The sequence below is a fragment of the Mytilus californianus genome, unplaced genomic scaffold (genome assembly GCF_021869535.1).
Source record: "Mytilus californianus isolate M0D057914Y unplaced genomic scaffold, xbMytCali1.0.p SCAF_2, whole genome shotgun sequence".
Lineage (NCBI taxonomy): Eukaryota > Metazoa > Mollusca > Bivalvia > Mytilida > Mytilidae > Mytilus > Mytilus californianus.
In genome coordinates, this window is record NW_026262668.1 from 127,159,281 (window position 1) to 127,177,874 (window position 18,594).

The following is an 18,594-nucleotide window of genomic DNA, read 5'->3' on the forward strand; positions in this document are numbered from 1 at the left end:
GTATAGTCGGCTATAAAAGGCCCCAACATGAAAAATATGAAACAATTCTATTGAGAAAACTAACGGTTAATTTATAACAAAACAATAATGGAAAAACAAATATGACACGAACCAACGACAACCACTGAACTACAGGCTCCTGACATGGGACAGGCACATAAAGAATTTAGTTCACTATAGGATTTGTCCCTGGGGGACATCCCTTTCCATCAGTACATCATTGATTGTTAAATATCTTGAAAACTGTTTGTATCCCCATCCTTAAACCTTATATATTTGTTATTGTCATGACAAGACCTTCACAGTTCACCACAAATTTTTTTTTGGAGGGGTTATGCCCCTATCCATTAAATTTTTAATTGTTATAATTATCAAAATGTGTTTAGATCTACACCCATAAACTCTATATATTGTGAACTGCCATAACAAGACTTTTCAGCTCACCATAGATTTGTTTCATACCACTCATCAAAAATGTTGGAATAAATTGTAGATAAGATAACCAACCATTTACCATATACATATGTTTTCTTATTATACCCTAACTCTAACAGTTTGGGCTATACTGCATTCACCTTGTCCTTCCATCTATTCATCTGTCTGTTTCTTCAACAATAAAAAAAACACTTGACAGGGATGAGTTGTATTGATTGACCACTTTCCAAATCTTCTACGCATCCACTTCTTGTTAGCCTATATTTTTGATACAGCCATACTGGATCTATAGGATCACTCCGGATTTTAAGATTGTGCAGAATTCTGATTTTCAGACATATCATGAAACTTATAATATGTTTTATGACTTGAAGAAAGGTTATATACCATTTTAGTAATGACTTTCATATTTTGTAAGCAGATAAGCAGTTGTAATGTGTGAACACTTTTTGATTCTGTCAGACACCTTTTCTTGTTTGCCAATACCTTGAGTTTCAACATGTTGAATACAATTAAGATTTTTGTCACACTTTTAATTAGAACTATTGAAAAAAAATTAATTGAGATTTTGTCAGCTCCTTGGAGTGATGAGTTGTAAAGTGTGAAAACTTTTGGATCTGTCAGACAGTCTGTTTGTCCATACTTCGAATATCAATATTTGGAATCAAATCAAAAAATTTTAATCACACTTTTCGCAAGTACTACTGAGCAGAATAACTTCATATTTTGTCAGCAGCTTGGCAGATATGAGCTGTAACATGTAAGCCCTGTTTTGAATCTGTCATATGGTCCTGTTTTCCTAGACTTTGAATTATGAATGAGAGTATGCTTAGCATGAAAACGCATGCATTCTTGTTTGCCAAGATAATACCTTTGTAGTACTAGAATGTGTTTGGCAAGATAATACCTTTTTAGTACTAGAATGTGTTTGCCAAGATTATACCTTTTTAGTACTAGAATGTGTTTGCCAAGATAATACCTTTTAAGTACTAGAATGTGTTTGCCAAGATTATACCTTTTTAGTACTAGAATGTGTTTGCCAAGATTATACCTTTTTAGTACTAGAATGTGTTTGCCAAGATTATACCTTTTTAGTACTAGAATGTGTTTGCCAAGATAATACCTTTTTAGTACTAGAATGTGTTTGCCAAGATAATACCTTTTTAGTACTAGAATGTATTTGCCAAGATAATACCTTTTTAGTACTAGAATGTGTTTGCCAAGATAATACCTTTTTAGTACTAGAATGTGTTTGCCAAGATAATACCTTTTTAGTACTAGAATGTGTTTGCCAAGATAATACCTTTTTAGTACTAGAATGTGTTTGCCAAGATAATACCTTTTCAGTACTAGAATGTGTTTGCCAAGATAATACCTTTTCAGTACTAGAATGTGTTTGCCAAGATAATACCTTTTCAGTACTAGAATGTGTTTGCCAAGATAATACCTTTTCAGTACTAGAATGTGTTTGCCAAGATAATACCTTTTCAGTACTAGAATGTGTTTGCCAAGATAATACCTTTTCAGTACTAGAATGTGTTTGCCAAGATAATACCTTTTCAGTACTAGAATGTGTTTGCCAAGATAATACCTTTTTAGTACTAGAATGTGTTTGTCAAGATAATACCTTTTTAGTACTAGAATGTGTTTGTTTTGCCTTTATCTTTACTGGAGTGACATCTAGAGAAGAAGGTGAGACGTAAGTTTACGTCCACTTAAACAGATCCACCTAGTTTAAATTTGGATTCCATGAAAATTTATCCTATTCCATTAAGGGTTAAGGAAGATTCAAAGAACAAATCTGTTAATACTTTAGCACAAGGAAAATAAAAAAGCTTTATGATAAAAGATAGCATTATTGAAAAATGTGAATACAATCTTATAAGATATTGAGATTTGAATACATGTTTCTGTATCATATTACATGATTGGTTTTTATGTCCTGCTTTTGCCAAGATGTTGGCCACATAGATTAAACCTTGTTCACATATTTATTTGGTTGTATATCTAGATTTGGTACATTTAAGCAAATAAGTCTATTTTTACAAACTTATTATAAAGTGTGAATGATGATTTGTACAGTAAAAAGCTGATAATCAATATTTGGATCACAGTGACCTATATTTCATGCTTTTGTGACTTTAGTTTAGTTTGATGTTTACAGCCATTTTTTATCAATGTCATTGTGTACTTGTAAAGTTAAAGCTTTTCAGCAAAACTTTTATCATTTCTTAATTACATTTCATGCTTGAGTTACTTGTGAAGTTTTTAACTCTGATCCATTTCTGAGAATTTGCAATAACTTATCAATTATAGTTGACCACTATAGTCTAGCTGTAATGCTATTTTGGTGACTGTTGTCAATATAAGTTTATTTCCTGGCAGACTAATCATCTATTTTACTTTTACTCTCAGTTGTTAAGCAGTATCATCCTTTAGGATATTCACCATGGGCTGACATTAAGGATGTTTGCTACTCTTGTTTTTGACTTTTTTGTCAGATATTCGGAATCCTCTAGTTTTATCCATGTATTGCCAATAAAAAAAATTCCCGCTAACCCCTACTTTTCTGTTCATAATTTTAATACATGTAGTTTGACAAGCCATTAATGAAAATCTTATAAAATCCTTGTTATTTTTTCATAGTTTTTGAAAGAAAAAAGGTGCCAATGTTAAATGTATGAAAAATCTAGAGAGAATCTTGTTATTTTTAAACAGAGGAGCGAACATCCTTAAAGTTAATAATCCTTGTAATTTTGTAGTTATCTAAGAAATTTGCTATTGTTTTCCAGGTATAACAAGGAGAACTATTTATGAATACCACAGAGTAGAAGTGAACTTGACACTAATTGAGGAAAATACAGTTGTTCTACTAGAGCCATTACTAAGTAAGTATAAAAGAATTTATTGTGGTACAATTTAGATAAAGTATTTTGTTGTGACAGATAGTTGAAAAAGGATCCATTTTTAGCTCACCTGACCCGAAGGGTCAAGTGAGCTTTTCTCATCACTTGGCGTCCGTCGTCGTCGTCCGTCGTCGTTAGCTTTTTACAAAAATCTTCTCCTCTGAAACCACTGGGCCAAATTTAACCAAACATGGCCACAATCATCATTAGGGTATCTAGTTTAAAAAATGTGTCCGATGACCCCACCAACCAACCAAGATGGCCGCCATGGCTAAAAATAGAACATAGGGGTAAAATGTAGATTTTGGCTTATATCTCTGAAACCAAAGCATTTAGAGTAAATCTGACATGGGTAAAACTGATTATCAGATCAAGATCTATCTGCCCTGAAATTTTCAGACAAATCTGACAACCTGTTGTTGGGTTGCTGCCCCTGAATTGGTAATTTTAAGGAAATTTTGCAGTTTTTGGTTATTATCTTGAATATTATTATAGATAGAGATAAACTGTAAACAGCAATAATGTTCAGCAAAGTAAGATCTACAAATAAGTTGTTATGACCAAAATTGTCAGTCGACCCCTTTAGGAGTTATTGCCCTTAATAGTCAATTTTTAACAATTTTTCGTAAATTTTTGTAATCTTTTACAAAAATCTCCTTCTCTGAAACTACTGAGACAAATTTAACCATACTTGGCCATAATCATTATTAAGGTATCTAGTTTAAAAAATTTGTCCGATGAACCCGCCTTCCAACCATCATGGCCAACTTAATTAAAGATAGAACATAGGGGTAAAATGCAGTTTTTGGTTTATATCTCTGAAACTAAAGCATTTAGAGCAAATCTGACAGGTGGCAAAACTGTTCATCAGATTTAGATTTATCTGCCCTGAAATTTTCAGACAAATCTGACGACCCGTTGTTGGGTTGCTGCCCCTGAGTTAGTAATTTTACAAAAATTTTGCAGTTTTTATACGACCGCAAAAATTAAAAATTTTTTGGTCGTATATTGGTATGACGTTGGCGTCGTCGTCGTCGTCGTCGTCGTCGTCTGGCGTCGTCCGGCGTCGTCCGAAGACACATTGGTTTTCGCACTCTAACTTTAGTTTAAGTGAATGGATCTCCATGAAATTTTACCATAAGGTTCTATACCACGAAAGGGAGGTTGGGATTGATTTTGGGGGTTATGGTACCAACAGTTAAAGAATTAGGGGCCAAAAAGGGGCCAAAAATAAGCATTTTTGTAACTTCCAGACAATAACTTGTGTGTAAGTGTATGGATCTCTCTGACATTGTACCACAAGGTTCCATATCACAAAGGGAAGGCTGTTATTGATTTTGGGGGTAATTGCCTCAAAATTTTAGGAATTAGGGGCCACAAAAGGGGCAAAAAACAAGCATTTTTCTAGTTTCCAGACAATAACTTGTGTTCAAGTGTATGGATCTCTCTGAAATTGTACTGCAAGGTACCATACCACAAAGGGAAGGCTGGGATTGAGTTTGGGGGTGATGAATCATAAGGGGGTTAAAAAAAATTTTGGGGGGGGGGGATTTTTTTTTTTTTTCTTTTTTTTTCTTTTTTTCCTTTTTTTTTCTTTTAAAATTTTCCATTTTAAGTTGGTTATTTCTGATTTATATTTAAAAGCAAATAATAATGAAATGGTAGGAGATGCACACCAAACAGAATGTGTAAATTATTATATAATAAGTATTGTGCAATAGCAAGAAATTTTCAATTGCACAGTATTGCACAATAGCAAGAAATGTTCAATTGCACAGTATTGCACAATAGCAAGAAATCTCCAATTGCACAGTATTGCGCAATAGCAAGAAATATCCAATAACACAATATTGCACAATAGCAAGAAATTGTCAATTGTACAGTATTGCGCAATAGCAAGAAATATTCAATTGCACAGTATTGTGCAAAAGAAGATACTTCGTATAAATTGCTTATTTCTTGATCAATTTCAATAGGGTTTTATTCTTGAATTCTTGGGGTTCTTTAATATGCTGAATCTAACCGTGTATTAAGTTTTTGGATTTTGGGCCCCGTTTTTAAATTGGTCCACATTGAGGTCCAAAGGGTCCAAAATTTAACTTTGTTTGATTTCATCAGAAATTGAATTATTGGGGTTCTTTGATATGCCGAATCTAACCGTGTATTTAGATTCTTAATTTTTGGTTCCGTTTTCAAATTGGTCTACATTAAGGTCCAAAGGGTCCAAAATTAAACTTTGTTTGATTTTAACAAAAATTGAATTCTTAGGGTTCTCTGATATGCTGAATCTAAACATGTATTTAGATTTTTGATTATGGGCCCAGTTTTCAAGTTGGTCCAAATCGGGGTCCAAAATTAAACTTTGTTTGATTTCAACAAAAATTGAATATATGGGGTTCTTTGATATGCTGAATCTAACCATGTATTTAGATTTTTGATTATGGGCTCAGTTTTCAAGTTGGTCCAAATCGGGGTCCAAAATTAAACTGTGTTTGATTTCAATAAAAATTGAATATATGGGGTTCTTTGATATGCTGAATCTAACCATGTATTTAGATATTGATTTTTGGGCCCTGTTATCAACTTTGTCCACATTGAGGTCAAAAGGGTCCAAAATAAAACTTTGTTTGATTTCAACAAAAATTGAATATATGGGGTTCTTTGATATGCTGAATCTAACCATGTATTTAGATTTTTGATTATGGGCCCAGTTTTCAAGTTGGTCCAAATCGGGGTCCAAAATTAAACTTTGTTTGATTTCAACAAAAATTGAATATATGGGGTTCTTTGATATGCTGAATCTAACCATGTATTTAGATTTTTGATTATGGGCCCAGTTTTCAAGTTGGTCCAAATCGGGGTCCAAAATTAAACTTTGTTTGATTTCAACAAAAATTGAATATATGGGGTTCTTTGATATGCTGAATCTAACCATGTATTTAGATTTTTGATTATGGGCCCAGTTTTCAAGTTGGTCCAAATCGGGGTCCAAAATTAAACTTTGTTTGATTTCACATAATTGAATTATTGGGGTTCTTTGATATGCCGAATCTAACCGTGTATTTAGATTCTTAATTTTTGGTTCCGTTTTCAAATTGGTCTACATTAAGGTCCAAAGGGTCCAAAATTAAACTTTGTTTGATTTTAACAAAAATTGAATTCTTAGTGTTCTTTGAATGCTGAATCTAAACATGTATTTAGATTTTTGATTATGGGCCCAGTTTTCAAGTTGGTCCAAATCGGGGTCCAAAATTAAACTTTGTTTGATTTCAACAAAAATTGAATATATGGGGTTCTTTGATATGCTGAATCTAACCATGTATTTAGATTTTTGATTTTTGGACCCTGTTATCAACTTTGTCCACATTGAGGTCAAAAGGGTCCAAAATTAAACTTTGTTTGATTTCATCAAAAATTTAATTCTTGGGGGTTCATTAATATGCTGAATCTAACCATGTATTTAGATTTTGTATATTGGACCATAATAGGTGAATGTCCAATTTAAAATTTTTAAGTTCTTAGACCACATTCATTCTGTGTCAGAAACCTATGCTGTGTCAAATATTTAATCACAATCCAAATTCAGAGCTGTATCAAGCTTGAATGTTGTGTCCATACTTGCCCCAACTGTTCAGGGTTCAACCTCTGCGGTCGTATCAAGCTGCGCCCTGCGGAGCATTTTATTTGTTATTTGTTATTATCTTAGATATCATTATAATATCTAATATCTAATACTATTAATTATGATTTTAACCTTATTTTACATGATTTCCAAAGCATCAGTAAATACAGGTGAGCGACACAGGCTCTTGAGAGCCTCTAGTTATGTCTTAATTCTAAAAATAATACTTCCAATTCAGTTCATATTATCTTACAAAAATATATCATTATTATTGGTAAAATATTGTGCGTTACTTCACTTCTCATCACAACTCTTCTGCTGTATAGAAAAAACACATCACAAATCAGGAATAGTATAATTCAAAATTCCATATACAAACACCATACAAGGATGAGTTAGTGGAACTTATTATATTGGTTGCGATATAATACTATGGTTTCCAAGTAAAAAAAAACAACATATTTCTCATATTAGATAAATCCTGTATAATATTTATGTCAATATGTCAACAAATTTGCATTCAGCGAGGTGAAATTACATAGAAAAACTTTAATTTACTTGCATATTCTACTTTATTCGTATTAAAAGTCAAAATACATGTAATATTACTGTAACCTGACTGTTAGTGTTGCTCTCCACCTATTGCAGTTTATTCAAAATTCTGACCAAATTGCAATTTATTTTATCATACCAAACTGTTCAACTGGTCACAAATTTTAACAAACTGCTGAAGAAAAACACAGTCAAGTGGTGAAAGTGCTAAGTGATAAAATAAAGCATACTTACAATCCTATAAGACTTTAAATCCACTTCAATGTTATTATGAAAAATCTGTCTAACAATTTCTATACAGATTTTATTGTAATTGTCATGCTAAAGGTGATAGGTAGTAATTTTTGAATTGCTAAAATTATGTCCAAATTTAAGTTTTTGAAATATTTCTAATAAAATGGTGTTTTTCTATGAATGCTACAAAGCTTTCTTTGAATTAATCTCTAAATACTTGGTTTAATGTATTTGAAGCTTGAATATATTCTCTTGAAGTTTTAAAGGGAGATAAGATCAATATTTTAAAAGATCCATGCTTTTTAAATTATCTCCCATGGAAACTTATTAAAAATGTATTGTAATTTCACATATATTTTACTGAAAATAAGATGTTTTAATTCAAATGATGTCTGAACCTTATGAATATAGAAGACTTTTCGAAAGAAAAATTGTATGAAAGTTAGTTTGGACATTTTTATTGCAATTCAAAAATTACTGCCTATCACCTTTAGCATGACAATTACAATACAATTTGTATAGAAATTGTTAGACAGATTTTTCATAATATCAAAGAAGTGGAATTAAAGTCTTATAGAAATTAAAGATAAAAAAAAAAGTCTTATAGGATTGTAAGTATGTGTTATTTTATCACCTAGCACTTTCACCACTTGACTCTGTTTTTCTACAGCAGTTTGTTAAAATTTGTGACCAGTTGAACAGTTTGGTATGTTAAAATACATTGCAATTTGCTCAGAATTTTATATAAACTGCAATAGGTGGAGAGCAACACCTATAGTCAAGTCACAGTAATAAAAAAAGAATATCTAGTTTAAGAGATCAAATATCAAAAATAAATTTCTACTCATGACCAAATGATACTCATAATTCACTCATGGGCTATTCCAAATTATGAATATATGTGTTCTTCAGTTAGTAATAGAAATTTGTTTTTGTCATTTGAATTTTTGGATTTGTATCAGGTCTTGGCATTTAAAAAGAAATGGCTAATTAATATGCATCACTGAATATAAAGCAACCTGCATGTGGTACTGTTAATCTTTTTTTTCTGCTTTTAAGCATGTAACATAGCAAATGATTGTGAAACCTGTATACAACAGAATTCTAATTTTGAATGTAAATGGTGCGCTGCTATTAGTCGATGTTCTGATGGTATAGATTGGCACAGACAGGAATGGATGAAAGCTGGATGTACATCTTTAGTAAGTATCACATATTCTCAGCCATTACATTATTGCAAGTTGTATATTTTTTTTCTTCAAAGAACAGAAATGAATACTTATTTAACTTATTATGCTTAATTAACTATTATCATTCTAACAGATGATTAGATTCATATGTTGACTACAGCCTAGAAAGGTTATTCAATGAGTTGATCTATAGTTTTAATTTCCATGACATATTTTTAGTAATTCTGCATGTGATAAATGAGGAGCATGTGGTCAGGGAATTTAGCCTCTTTGAAAAGTGATTTCATTGTTGGGTGAAGGCAGCAGCTCACATTTTCTAGAAAGAAATTTCAGTTATGCTGTGATCTTACAGTGCATATAAGGATAAGCAATGTTCATTTAATATGGTCACTATTTACAAAATGTTTTTTGATAAGGAAAACATCTTATCATGTCAGAAACAAGTTGATGAAAATTTTTCCTTATTAAAAAATAATCTTTTTGTAATTAGATGACTGTTTTCTGCTGTATTGACTATTAATATAAATTGCTGTCTTCACTAATAGTCACGCTTTCAATTAAGCTGCATTAAGAATGTTTAAAGTTTTGTTGATACAGTGAAGTTTGTTTCAAAGAACTGAATCACTACTAGATGAAATATTTTAAGAAATGCTGAACAAATACTGAAATTTAGCCAGAAAAACTCTTTTAACTTCATTTCAAGTAAAGATTTTTTTTTACAATTTAAATATTTGATCTTTTACAGTTAGTTTTAGCTTTAACAATTTTACAGTTCCTTCTTAGAAATCATCTGACTTAAGTTTGTTCATTTTTGTCTTCCTAGGAAATTGAAATACTGCAACTGTGAATTTTTCTATCTTGAAGGGAGATAACTCTTGGCACAGAGTTTTTAAAATTAATTAGTATAACCCTGTGTTTTATCAGCTATGAAAAGATGATGCAAAATACTTCAAAAAATCTGATTCAGAAGTTTTAAATTTAGGGAATTTATTTTAGATCAAAGACAAATGCCCTCATTTATAATTTAAGAATAAGGGTAATTTCTACCTTCTTACACACAATGAAAAAGACAACTAGACCTAAAGTTAATACATTTATTAATTAAGCACTACCGTATGTATTTTATATACACATTACAAGAAATTTCAACCAGACTATAATCCCACTAAATTTTTTTTTTTTTTCTTTGTAAAATAGGATAGGTTTTAATGTTGATGACCAGTTGGTAAAAACAAATATTTTCTAAAGAATGCTTGGTTATGAAGGTTTTGTTTGTAGAAGGCAGAACTCATGCTTAGCCATCTTATGTTATATAAAGTGTGCCATTCCATTGGAGGAACACTCAAAATTTAGTAAATTTACAATTGATAAATAGTTTTGTACAGTTAAGTATAATAATTAATGAGTGAACCTGTTCTTTGAAACTCACTTCATATGTGTGGTAGTAGATTAACATCTTCCTTAACATATTTTATGTTCTTTATATATGTTGTGACATCGTTGATTTTCTTTAGGCACATGACACTGTCAGTCGCTGTAATGAAATATATACTACTACCACAAAGAAACCTACTGTTACAACCTGTGACCCAATGGTAAAATTGTAGCGAGCTAGGCATTTTTCAGACCTAGCTGTGTGTATAACTCTCTGTCTCTCACTGCTGACCTTTGTTTTATAGCTAATCTTAAGTTAATTTTATGCACTACTGGAAGTCTCCATCTGACTCAAAGAGTCCCAATAGTATTCTGATAATAGCAAGTGCTTGTCTTCATGATTTTTCTTTTTTTGGCTGCTTCTATGCAATGACAAGTACATGTGTTCTCTCTTTCTCTAGTATTATGTATTTAAGTCTCTACAGAAATCATCTAAAGTAAAGACAAACTTATTTTAATTGATTGATTGGTGTTTAATGCCACTTTCAGCACTATTGTGCTATTTCGTGGTGGTCAGTTTGTAATGGTGGAGGATGCCGGAGTGCCCAGGGAGATGCACTGATCTTAGGTAGGAAAGCTGACACAATCCTAGTCAATTTTATTAAGATTAGAGTCTAACTCACCTGCCTATTTGTATATTAGTATGTTGTTTCAACATATAGTAAACATGGATGTTAAAAAAGTGTAGTTATACATATTGATTTATTTTTGATTTGCATAGCATTTGTCAATGACAAAACAAGCTATATTTTTTTGTAACTTATTGGATGGCAAGAAGGAAAGACCTCTTAAGAGAAGTTAATATACTTAGGTTTGTTTGACATGACGCTTTGGATTATATGTCCATCCTCTTTACCCAGAACTGATTAGTTAATCCATCCTAACAGAAGCTTAAGCAGCCAGGCCTTACTATACCTCAGCTACCATTGGAGTTTTAAATTATTAGTATATAAACTACAATCTGTTAATATACAGATCATGTGTGCATGCATGCTTACAAGGATCTGACAACACTCATTCTACTTTCTGTTCTGGTAGTTATTATATCAGCCAATGAAATTTCTGCCTTCAATTTGTTGATGGTGTGTATCATTTTGAAAAAAACAGAGGATCTTGAAAGGTCTTTTAAACAGAAAGTAGAACAGAGCTTTGTCAGATCCTTGTAAGCGAAGTATGAACACAGGATCTATATTTCAATCAGATTGTTAATGCTACAAAGTGTGTATGCATTTTTCTTTTGGTTTAAATTTATTTTTTTCTACATTGCACCCTATAATCTAGCAAAATCTGAGCAAATGTTACTATCTTGTATAAAAATATAAATAAATATGTTGTTTCTTCAAGCAATGTATTGATGTAGTTGAATAGCTTGATATTACAATGTATATTAAAAAAATTCTTATTCAAACGGACAAAAATATGGACCAAGTTAGTTCTACTCAGATTTTGCTATGTTTAATGCATGGATTTAGTATAGTATATTTACTGCATGTTATTTAGGCTAGTGAAAAATGTGCCAAGTCTCCTCCTACAACACTATCTACAAGGACTACAAACAAGTCAACTATTACAATAACTTCAACAACTACTGTTGCAACAACACTGACTACTGTTTCAACAAAACCAACTTCTACTTCACTGAAACATTCACCATTACCAAGAACTACTAGCTCTGTGGCATCTTCTGAGCAAGTTGCTGCAATTTGTGACAGTTCATCGGTATTTTAATTGCAATGAGGATGTCATTGATGCCCCATTTCGGCACCAGTTTTTATTAAAGGTCGCATTTCCTTTTTATCGTTATTTTTGCATGCATTATTTGTAAAGGAGTGGTTTTTTATGCCTTTTCTATAATAGTGGAGGGACGTTATTTTGTCTATCCATTTATCCCATACCAGGTTAAAGTTTTTGGTTAAGGGAGTTTACCATGAAGTTTGTGGTCACCTCAATCTGAAAGTTAGGATACATGAACATCGTGGTGTAACCATTTATACTATATACCAAATTAGAGTTTTGATCCCGATTTTATGTTTCACTGAACATAGAAATGTGATAGCGTGAAATTAGTACATTCTTATGTTAAAGTTTTTGGTTACAGTAATTTACCATGACATTTTGGTCACATCAGCTTGAAAATTAGTACACATGTTCATTGTGAGTTGAACTTTGTAGATTGTATCTCAAATTACGTTTGACCTGGATTACTCAGCTCACTGAACATGGACATAGGATATGCCGGTTCTTGTTTTTCATCAGGTGTTTCCTTTTTAAGTTTTGCATGTCATTTGCTATAAGTTTTAAAGTCTTTATATTTACTTGCAGTTTAGTGTAATAACGATATAGACATTTATGTTCTCAAATCATTTATATTCTTGATTTTAAAGACTTTGTTTCTAGAATGATTGATGGATGTTTTTAATTTGCATACTGGCTTATATAAAACAATATAAAAAGGCTATTTCAGTAAGAAATTAAATTTGCAAAAGCTGTGGAGCCAATATGGTAAATCAATGGCAACCCTTTGAATTCAGTTAAATTTGAATTTCCTTAGCGGGAGAGGGAACTTTTTTACATTAAATTTTGTATTTATATTATTCATTTGTTTATTTGGGTGCACATATGTAGAATATAAGCCACAAGTTTTTGAATTTAAGGCCTATGGTAAAAAGGAAATAGCCATAATTTTGTGGGAGTGGAAATTTAATCAATTACTCATGTTTTTTACCAAAAGCATCTTAGTGTATAATATTCCCCTTGTAATATATATTGCATGTTTACTATTATAGTATTTTGAATCAACTGAAAATGGACAAGCATCTTTTTATTATCAATGGTAAAACATTGAAGATTGTATATATTTGATTTAGAAATATTCTATATCACAGAAAATGACGCCTTTTGTAAAATTTACGAAACTTCATGTAAAGTATACAATATACCTAGCCATGTACATTTTATCTGCCAGTACATTAAAAAAATTAGGCTGCAGATGGGGTATTTGTGTCATAACAATACATCTTGTTTCATATTAAGTAGTTCAAGAATATCTTAAAAATTGTTTGAATCAATTAATGATATAATTGCCTCCTTTGACACCCTTATGTTTCAAAAGTTTGGAGCACTCATATTTTGTAAATATGTCATAGCTATCAATATGTAGATACCAGTTGTTGGGTGGTTGTCTCTTTGAATTGAAGCCCACAGTTTCTCTTTATCATACCAGTAATTGATCCTAAAATGCAGTATGATTTGAGTGTGGTTTTAACTAGCACTTATTAAACTATAATATATATTACTTTTTGTGTTCTTCTGGTATTGGAGGTCCTTAAATCATAGTTTATTAATATATTATTTTTTAGAATATTTAGATTGTTATCTTTCATTCAATACTTTAGTACTTTAAACTATAACTGGTAATAAAAAATTAACAAGAGAAAATGAAAAGTAAAAAAAGTTAAATATATAGTATGTAAAATTTATTTACTGTCCTTATTTTTTTTTCTACATATTCTGTAGAAAACACAAGAATAAAAGTGATGAAATTGTTTGGTTTTTGTTCTACACTACAAGCTGAGAAACATCTGTATACTAATGTGACTTTGTGATACAATAACGTACTATTAGTTATCTTAATAAAGAAACTTCAATGTCTACAAACTTTTGTTTTCAGATCAGCAGTGGAAAGGGAAGTTGTAATGAAATGAAGAAAGAAAAAAGTAAGTATTTCATTAATCAGATATGTCATCATTCATGACGTTGTTGTGTCACAGTACTCTCCTAACACAGTATAATTAGTGAGCAATAGTTTATAGTGTATTGTTGATGCATCATTCATGTCATTGTTGTTGTGTCACAGTACTCTACTAACAGAGTATAATTAGTGAGCAATAGTGTATAGTTGATGCATCATTCATGTCATTGTTGTTGTGTCACAGTTCTCTACTAACAGAGTATAATTAGTGAGCAATAGTTTATAGTGTATAGTTGATGCATCATTCATGACATTGTTGTTGTGTCACAGTACTCTACTAACAGAGTATAATTAGTGAGCAATAGCTTAAATTTGGTGACTATGTTGAACAAATCTATCCCATCGAACTAGAGATAAAGGATACTACAGATACAGTTAAGTCTGCCTCATATCTTGACTTACATCTAGAAATTGACAATGAGGGTCAGTTGAAAACAAAACTTTACGACAAAAGAGATGATTTCAGCTTCCCAATTGTGAACTTTCCATTTCTATGTAGCAACATTCCAGCAGCGCCTGCATACAGAGTATATATCACCCAATTGATACGATATTCCCGGGCTTGTGTTTCCTATCATGATTTCCTTGATAGAGGATTGCTGCTCACAAGGAAGCTATTAAGCCAAGAGTTCCAAATGGTGAAGTTGAAATCATCCCTTCGTAAATTTTACGGACGCCATTACGAGTTGGTTGACTGTTATGGAATAACCGTTTCACAGATGATATCGGATATGTTCCTTATGTCGTAACTACAATACTTTTCCCTTTTCACAAATGTGACTTACCGAATTAGACTATTTACCGGATTTGTAATAACATAAGCAACACGACGGGTGCCACATGTGGAGCAGGATCTGCTTACCCTTCCAGAGCACCTGAGATCACCCCCAGTTTTTGGTGGGGTTCCTGTTGCTTAGTCTTTAGTTTTCTATGTTGTGTCATCTGTACTATTATTTGTCTGTTTGTCTTTTTATTTTTGGCCATGGCGTTGTCAGTTTTTTTTTTATCTATGAGCTTGACTGTCCCTCTGGTATCTTTCGTCCCTCTTTTATAGTGTATACTTGATGCATCATTCATGACATTGCTGTTGAGTCACAGTACTCTACTAACAGAGTATAGTTAGTGAGCAATAGCTTATAGTGTTTTGTTGATGCATCATTCTACTCTACTAACACAGTATAATTAGTGAGCAATAGTTTATAGTGTATTGTTGATGCATCATTCATGACATTGTTGTTGAGTCACAGTACTCTACTAACAGAGTATAATTAGTGAGCAATAGTTTATAGTGTATTGTTGATGCATCATTCATGTCATTGTTGTTGAGTCACAGTACTCTACTAACAGAGTATAATTAGTGAGCAATAGCTTATAGTGTATTGTTGATGCATCATTCATGACATTGTTGTTGAGTCACAGTACTCTACTAACAGAGTATAATTAGTGAGCAATAGCTTATAGTGTATTTTTGATGCATCATTCATGACATTGTTGTTGAGTCACAGTACTCTACTAACAGAGTATAATTAGTGAGCAATAGCTTATAGTGTATTGTTGATGCATCATTCATGACATTGTTGTTGAGTCATGGTACTCTACTAACACAGTATAATTAGTGAGCAATAGTTTATAGTGTATTGTTGATGCATCATTCATGACATTGTTGTTGAGTCACAGTACTCTACTAACAAAGTATAATTAGTGAGCAATAGTTCATAGTGTATTGTTGATGCATCATTCATGACATTGTTGTTGTGTCACAGTACTCTACTAACAGAGTATAGTTAGTGAGCAATAGCTTATACATTGTAGTGTATTGTTGATGCATCATTCATGACATTGTTGTTGAGTCACAGTACTCTACTAACAGAGTATAATAAGTGAGCACTAGTTTATAGTGTATTGTTGATGCATCATTCATGTCATTGTTGTTGTGTCACAGTACTCTACTAACACAGTATAATTAGTGAGCAATAGTTTATAGTGTATTGTTGATGCATCATTCATGACATTGTTGTTGTGTCACAGTACTCTACTAACAGAGTATAATTAGTGAGCAATAGTTTATAGTGTATTGTTGATGCATCATTCATGACATTGTTGTTGAGTCACAGTACTCTACTAACAGAGTATAATTAGTGAGTTATAGTTTATAGTGTATTGTTGATGCATCATTCATGACATTGTTGTTGAGCCATATTACTCTACTAACAGAGTATAATTAGTGAGCAATAGTTTATAGTGTATTGTTGATGCATCATTCATGACATTGTTGTTGAGTCATAGTACTCTACTAACAGAGTATAATTAGTGAGCAATAGTTTATAGTGTATTGTTGATGCATCATTCATGACATTGTTGTTGTGTCACAGTACTCTACTAACAGAGTATAATTAGTGAGCAATAGCTTATAGTGTATTGTTGATGCATCATTCATGACATTGTTGTTGTGTCACAGTACTCTACTAACAGAGTATAATTAGTGAGCAATAGCTTATAGTGTATTGTTGATGCATCATTCATGACATTGTTGTTGTGTCCCAGTACTCTACTAACAGAGTATAATTAGTGAGTTATAGTTTATAGTGTATTGTTGATGCATCATTCATGACATTGTTGTTGAGTCACAGTACTCTACTAACAGAGTATAATTAGTGAGCAATAGTTTGTAGTGTATAGTTGATGCATCATTCATGACATTGTTGTTGAGTCACAGTACTCTACTAACAGAGTATAATTAGTGAGCAATAGTTTATAGTGTATTGTTGATGCATCATTCATGTCATTGTTGTTGTGTCACAGTACTCTACTAACAGAGTATAATTAGTGAGCAATAGTTTATAGTGTATTGTTGATGCATCATTCATGACATTGTTGTTGAGTCACAGTACTCTACTAACAGAGTATAATTAGTGAGCAATAGTTTATAGTGTATTGTTGATGCATCATTCATGACATTGTTGTTGAGTCATATTACTCTACTAACAGAGTATAATTAGTGAGCAATAGTTTATAGTGTATTGTTGATGCATCATTCATGACATTGTTGTTGAGTCACAGTACTCTACTAACAGAGTATAATTAGTGAGCAATAGTTTATAGTGTATTGTTGATGCATCATTCATGACATTGTTGTTGTGTCCCAGTACTCTACTAACAGAGTATAATTAGTGAGCAATAGTTTATAGTGTATTGTTGATGCATCATTCATGACATTGTTGTTGTGTCCCAGTACTCTACTAACAGAGTATAATTAGTGAGCAATAGTTTATAGTGTATTGTTGATGCATCATTCATGACATTGGTGTTGAGTCACAGTACTCTACTAACAGAGTATAATTAGTGAGCAATAGTTTATAGTGTATTGTTGATGCATCATTCATGACATTGTTGTTGTTTCTAATCTAAAGTGAAACCTGAAAAATCAAATACCTCTTAAAACAGAACAAATACTACAGTCTTGGTGGTGTTTGGCAGGTTTACTGTATAAACAATACGTTAACTATATTTGGTGTATAAAAGGATTGTAATATGTACATATAAAAGTGAGGAAATGTATGATTGCCAAAGAGACAACTATCCACCAGAGTAAATATGAAGTGCTAGTAAGCAATTATAGGCACCCTTGCTCTTTAAATTTTTTGTTGGTCTATTTTCACAATGAATTGCATTTAAGCTCATTATTTCTCACTATGAAACGTGTTGAAAAATGTGTCTTTTCATTTTCTCTGTATTTAACCTTAATGTAAATGATTTCCATATAAGATAATAAAACTACCCTTCAGATTTGTCGAGGGCAGATCATTGACATACTACCAGTGTATTTGTAGAAAATATTAGCTATCCTGATATATTTGTTGTTATATTTTGTAGATACACAACAAGCTGTTGGAGGGATTATAGGAATAGTTTTAGTATTGCTGATATTAATAGTAGCAATTGTTGGCTGGTTTGTTTATGCCTACAGAAATCCTACATCTGCTTCAGGAATGTGGCTGATGGAGGTATGTATTTGCCTAAAGCTTCAATTGAAAACATGGTAGAATCTGTATACAAGATAGCAGCAAAATGGTATATTAAAATAAATGGTAACATAATGCTGCTATATTATATAATGAGCTATAAAATTCTTAGTAAGAGAACAATTGTACTCAGAAAGTTACATTATTGTTCTACAATCCATAATAAATAAGAGCCGAGTGACGTCCGAGGGCTGTATCCTAGGTGTTAGATGATGGACCACCATTTCACTGTCTCACGACTTTGGCCCTGATAATGCTTCCTGTCATCGTTATTACTATGTCCGAGACTCATTGACCAGTACTCCATCATCGTGGTTAGCGGGCTGCCAAGCTGACCAACCTGGCTCTGAAAGCAGCCATTGTGAAGCAATAAAACACCAAAATAGTCAACAAACCAAATCAACTCACCAAAACCAAGATGGCGGCCTACCAAAATGGCGCATTCCAC

The 18,594-nt window shown here is 32.0% G+C and overlaps 1 protein-coding gene and 1 long non-coding RNA gene across 7 annotated transcripts in view; one reads left to right on the plus strand and one right to left on the minus strand.

Moving 5' to 3' along the window:
* The window catches only part of LOC127730956 (plexin domain-containing protein 2-like), an 88,812-nt gene that overhangs the window by 63,466 nt on the left and 6,752 nt on the right, over nt 1–18,594 (plus strand). For 2 of the 4 annotated variants that reach the window (XM_052239594.1, XM_052239595.1), the window contains 5 exons: nt 3,228–3,323; nt 8,809–8,951; nt 11,874–12,092; nt 14,044–14,089; nt 17,998–18,128. In XM_052239594.1, the coding sequence (XP_052095554.1) occupies nt 3,228–3,323; nt 8,809–8,951; nt 11,874–12,092; nt 14,044–14,089; nt 17,998–18,128 (635 nt within the window). Of the gene's footprint in view, nt 1–3,227; nt 3,324–8,808; nt 8,952–10,453; nt 10,535–11,873; nt 12,093–14,043; nt 14,090–17,997; nt 18,129–18,594 lie in introns of all 4 variants that reach the window. The other 2 variants (XM_052239596.1, XM_052239598.1) reach the window with 2 other exon arrangements.
* LOC127730961 (uncharacterized) lies at nt 1,261–2,429 on the minus strand. 3 transcript variants are annotated; one of them, XR_007995400.1, is made up of 5 exons: nt 2,063–2,429; nt 1,631–1,774; nt 1,523–1,594; nt 1,379–1,414; nt 1,281–1,306 (listed from the first exon to the last, which is right to left on the minus strand). It is a non-coding gene; the product is annotated as an uncharacterized LOC127730961 (long non-coding RNA). The 3 variants fall into 3 exon arrangements; XR_007995401.1 differs by lacking the exon at nt 2,063–2,429 and adding an exon at nt 2,027–2,042; XR_007995402.1 differs by lacking the exon at nt 1,379–1,414 and having other exon boundaries at nt 1,261–1,306; nt 2,063–2,428.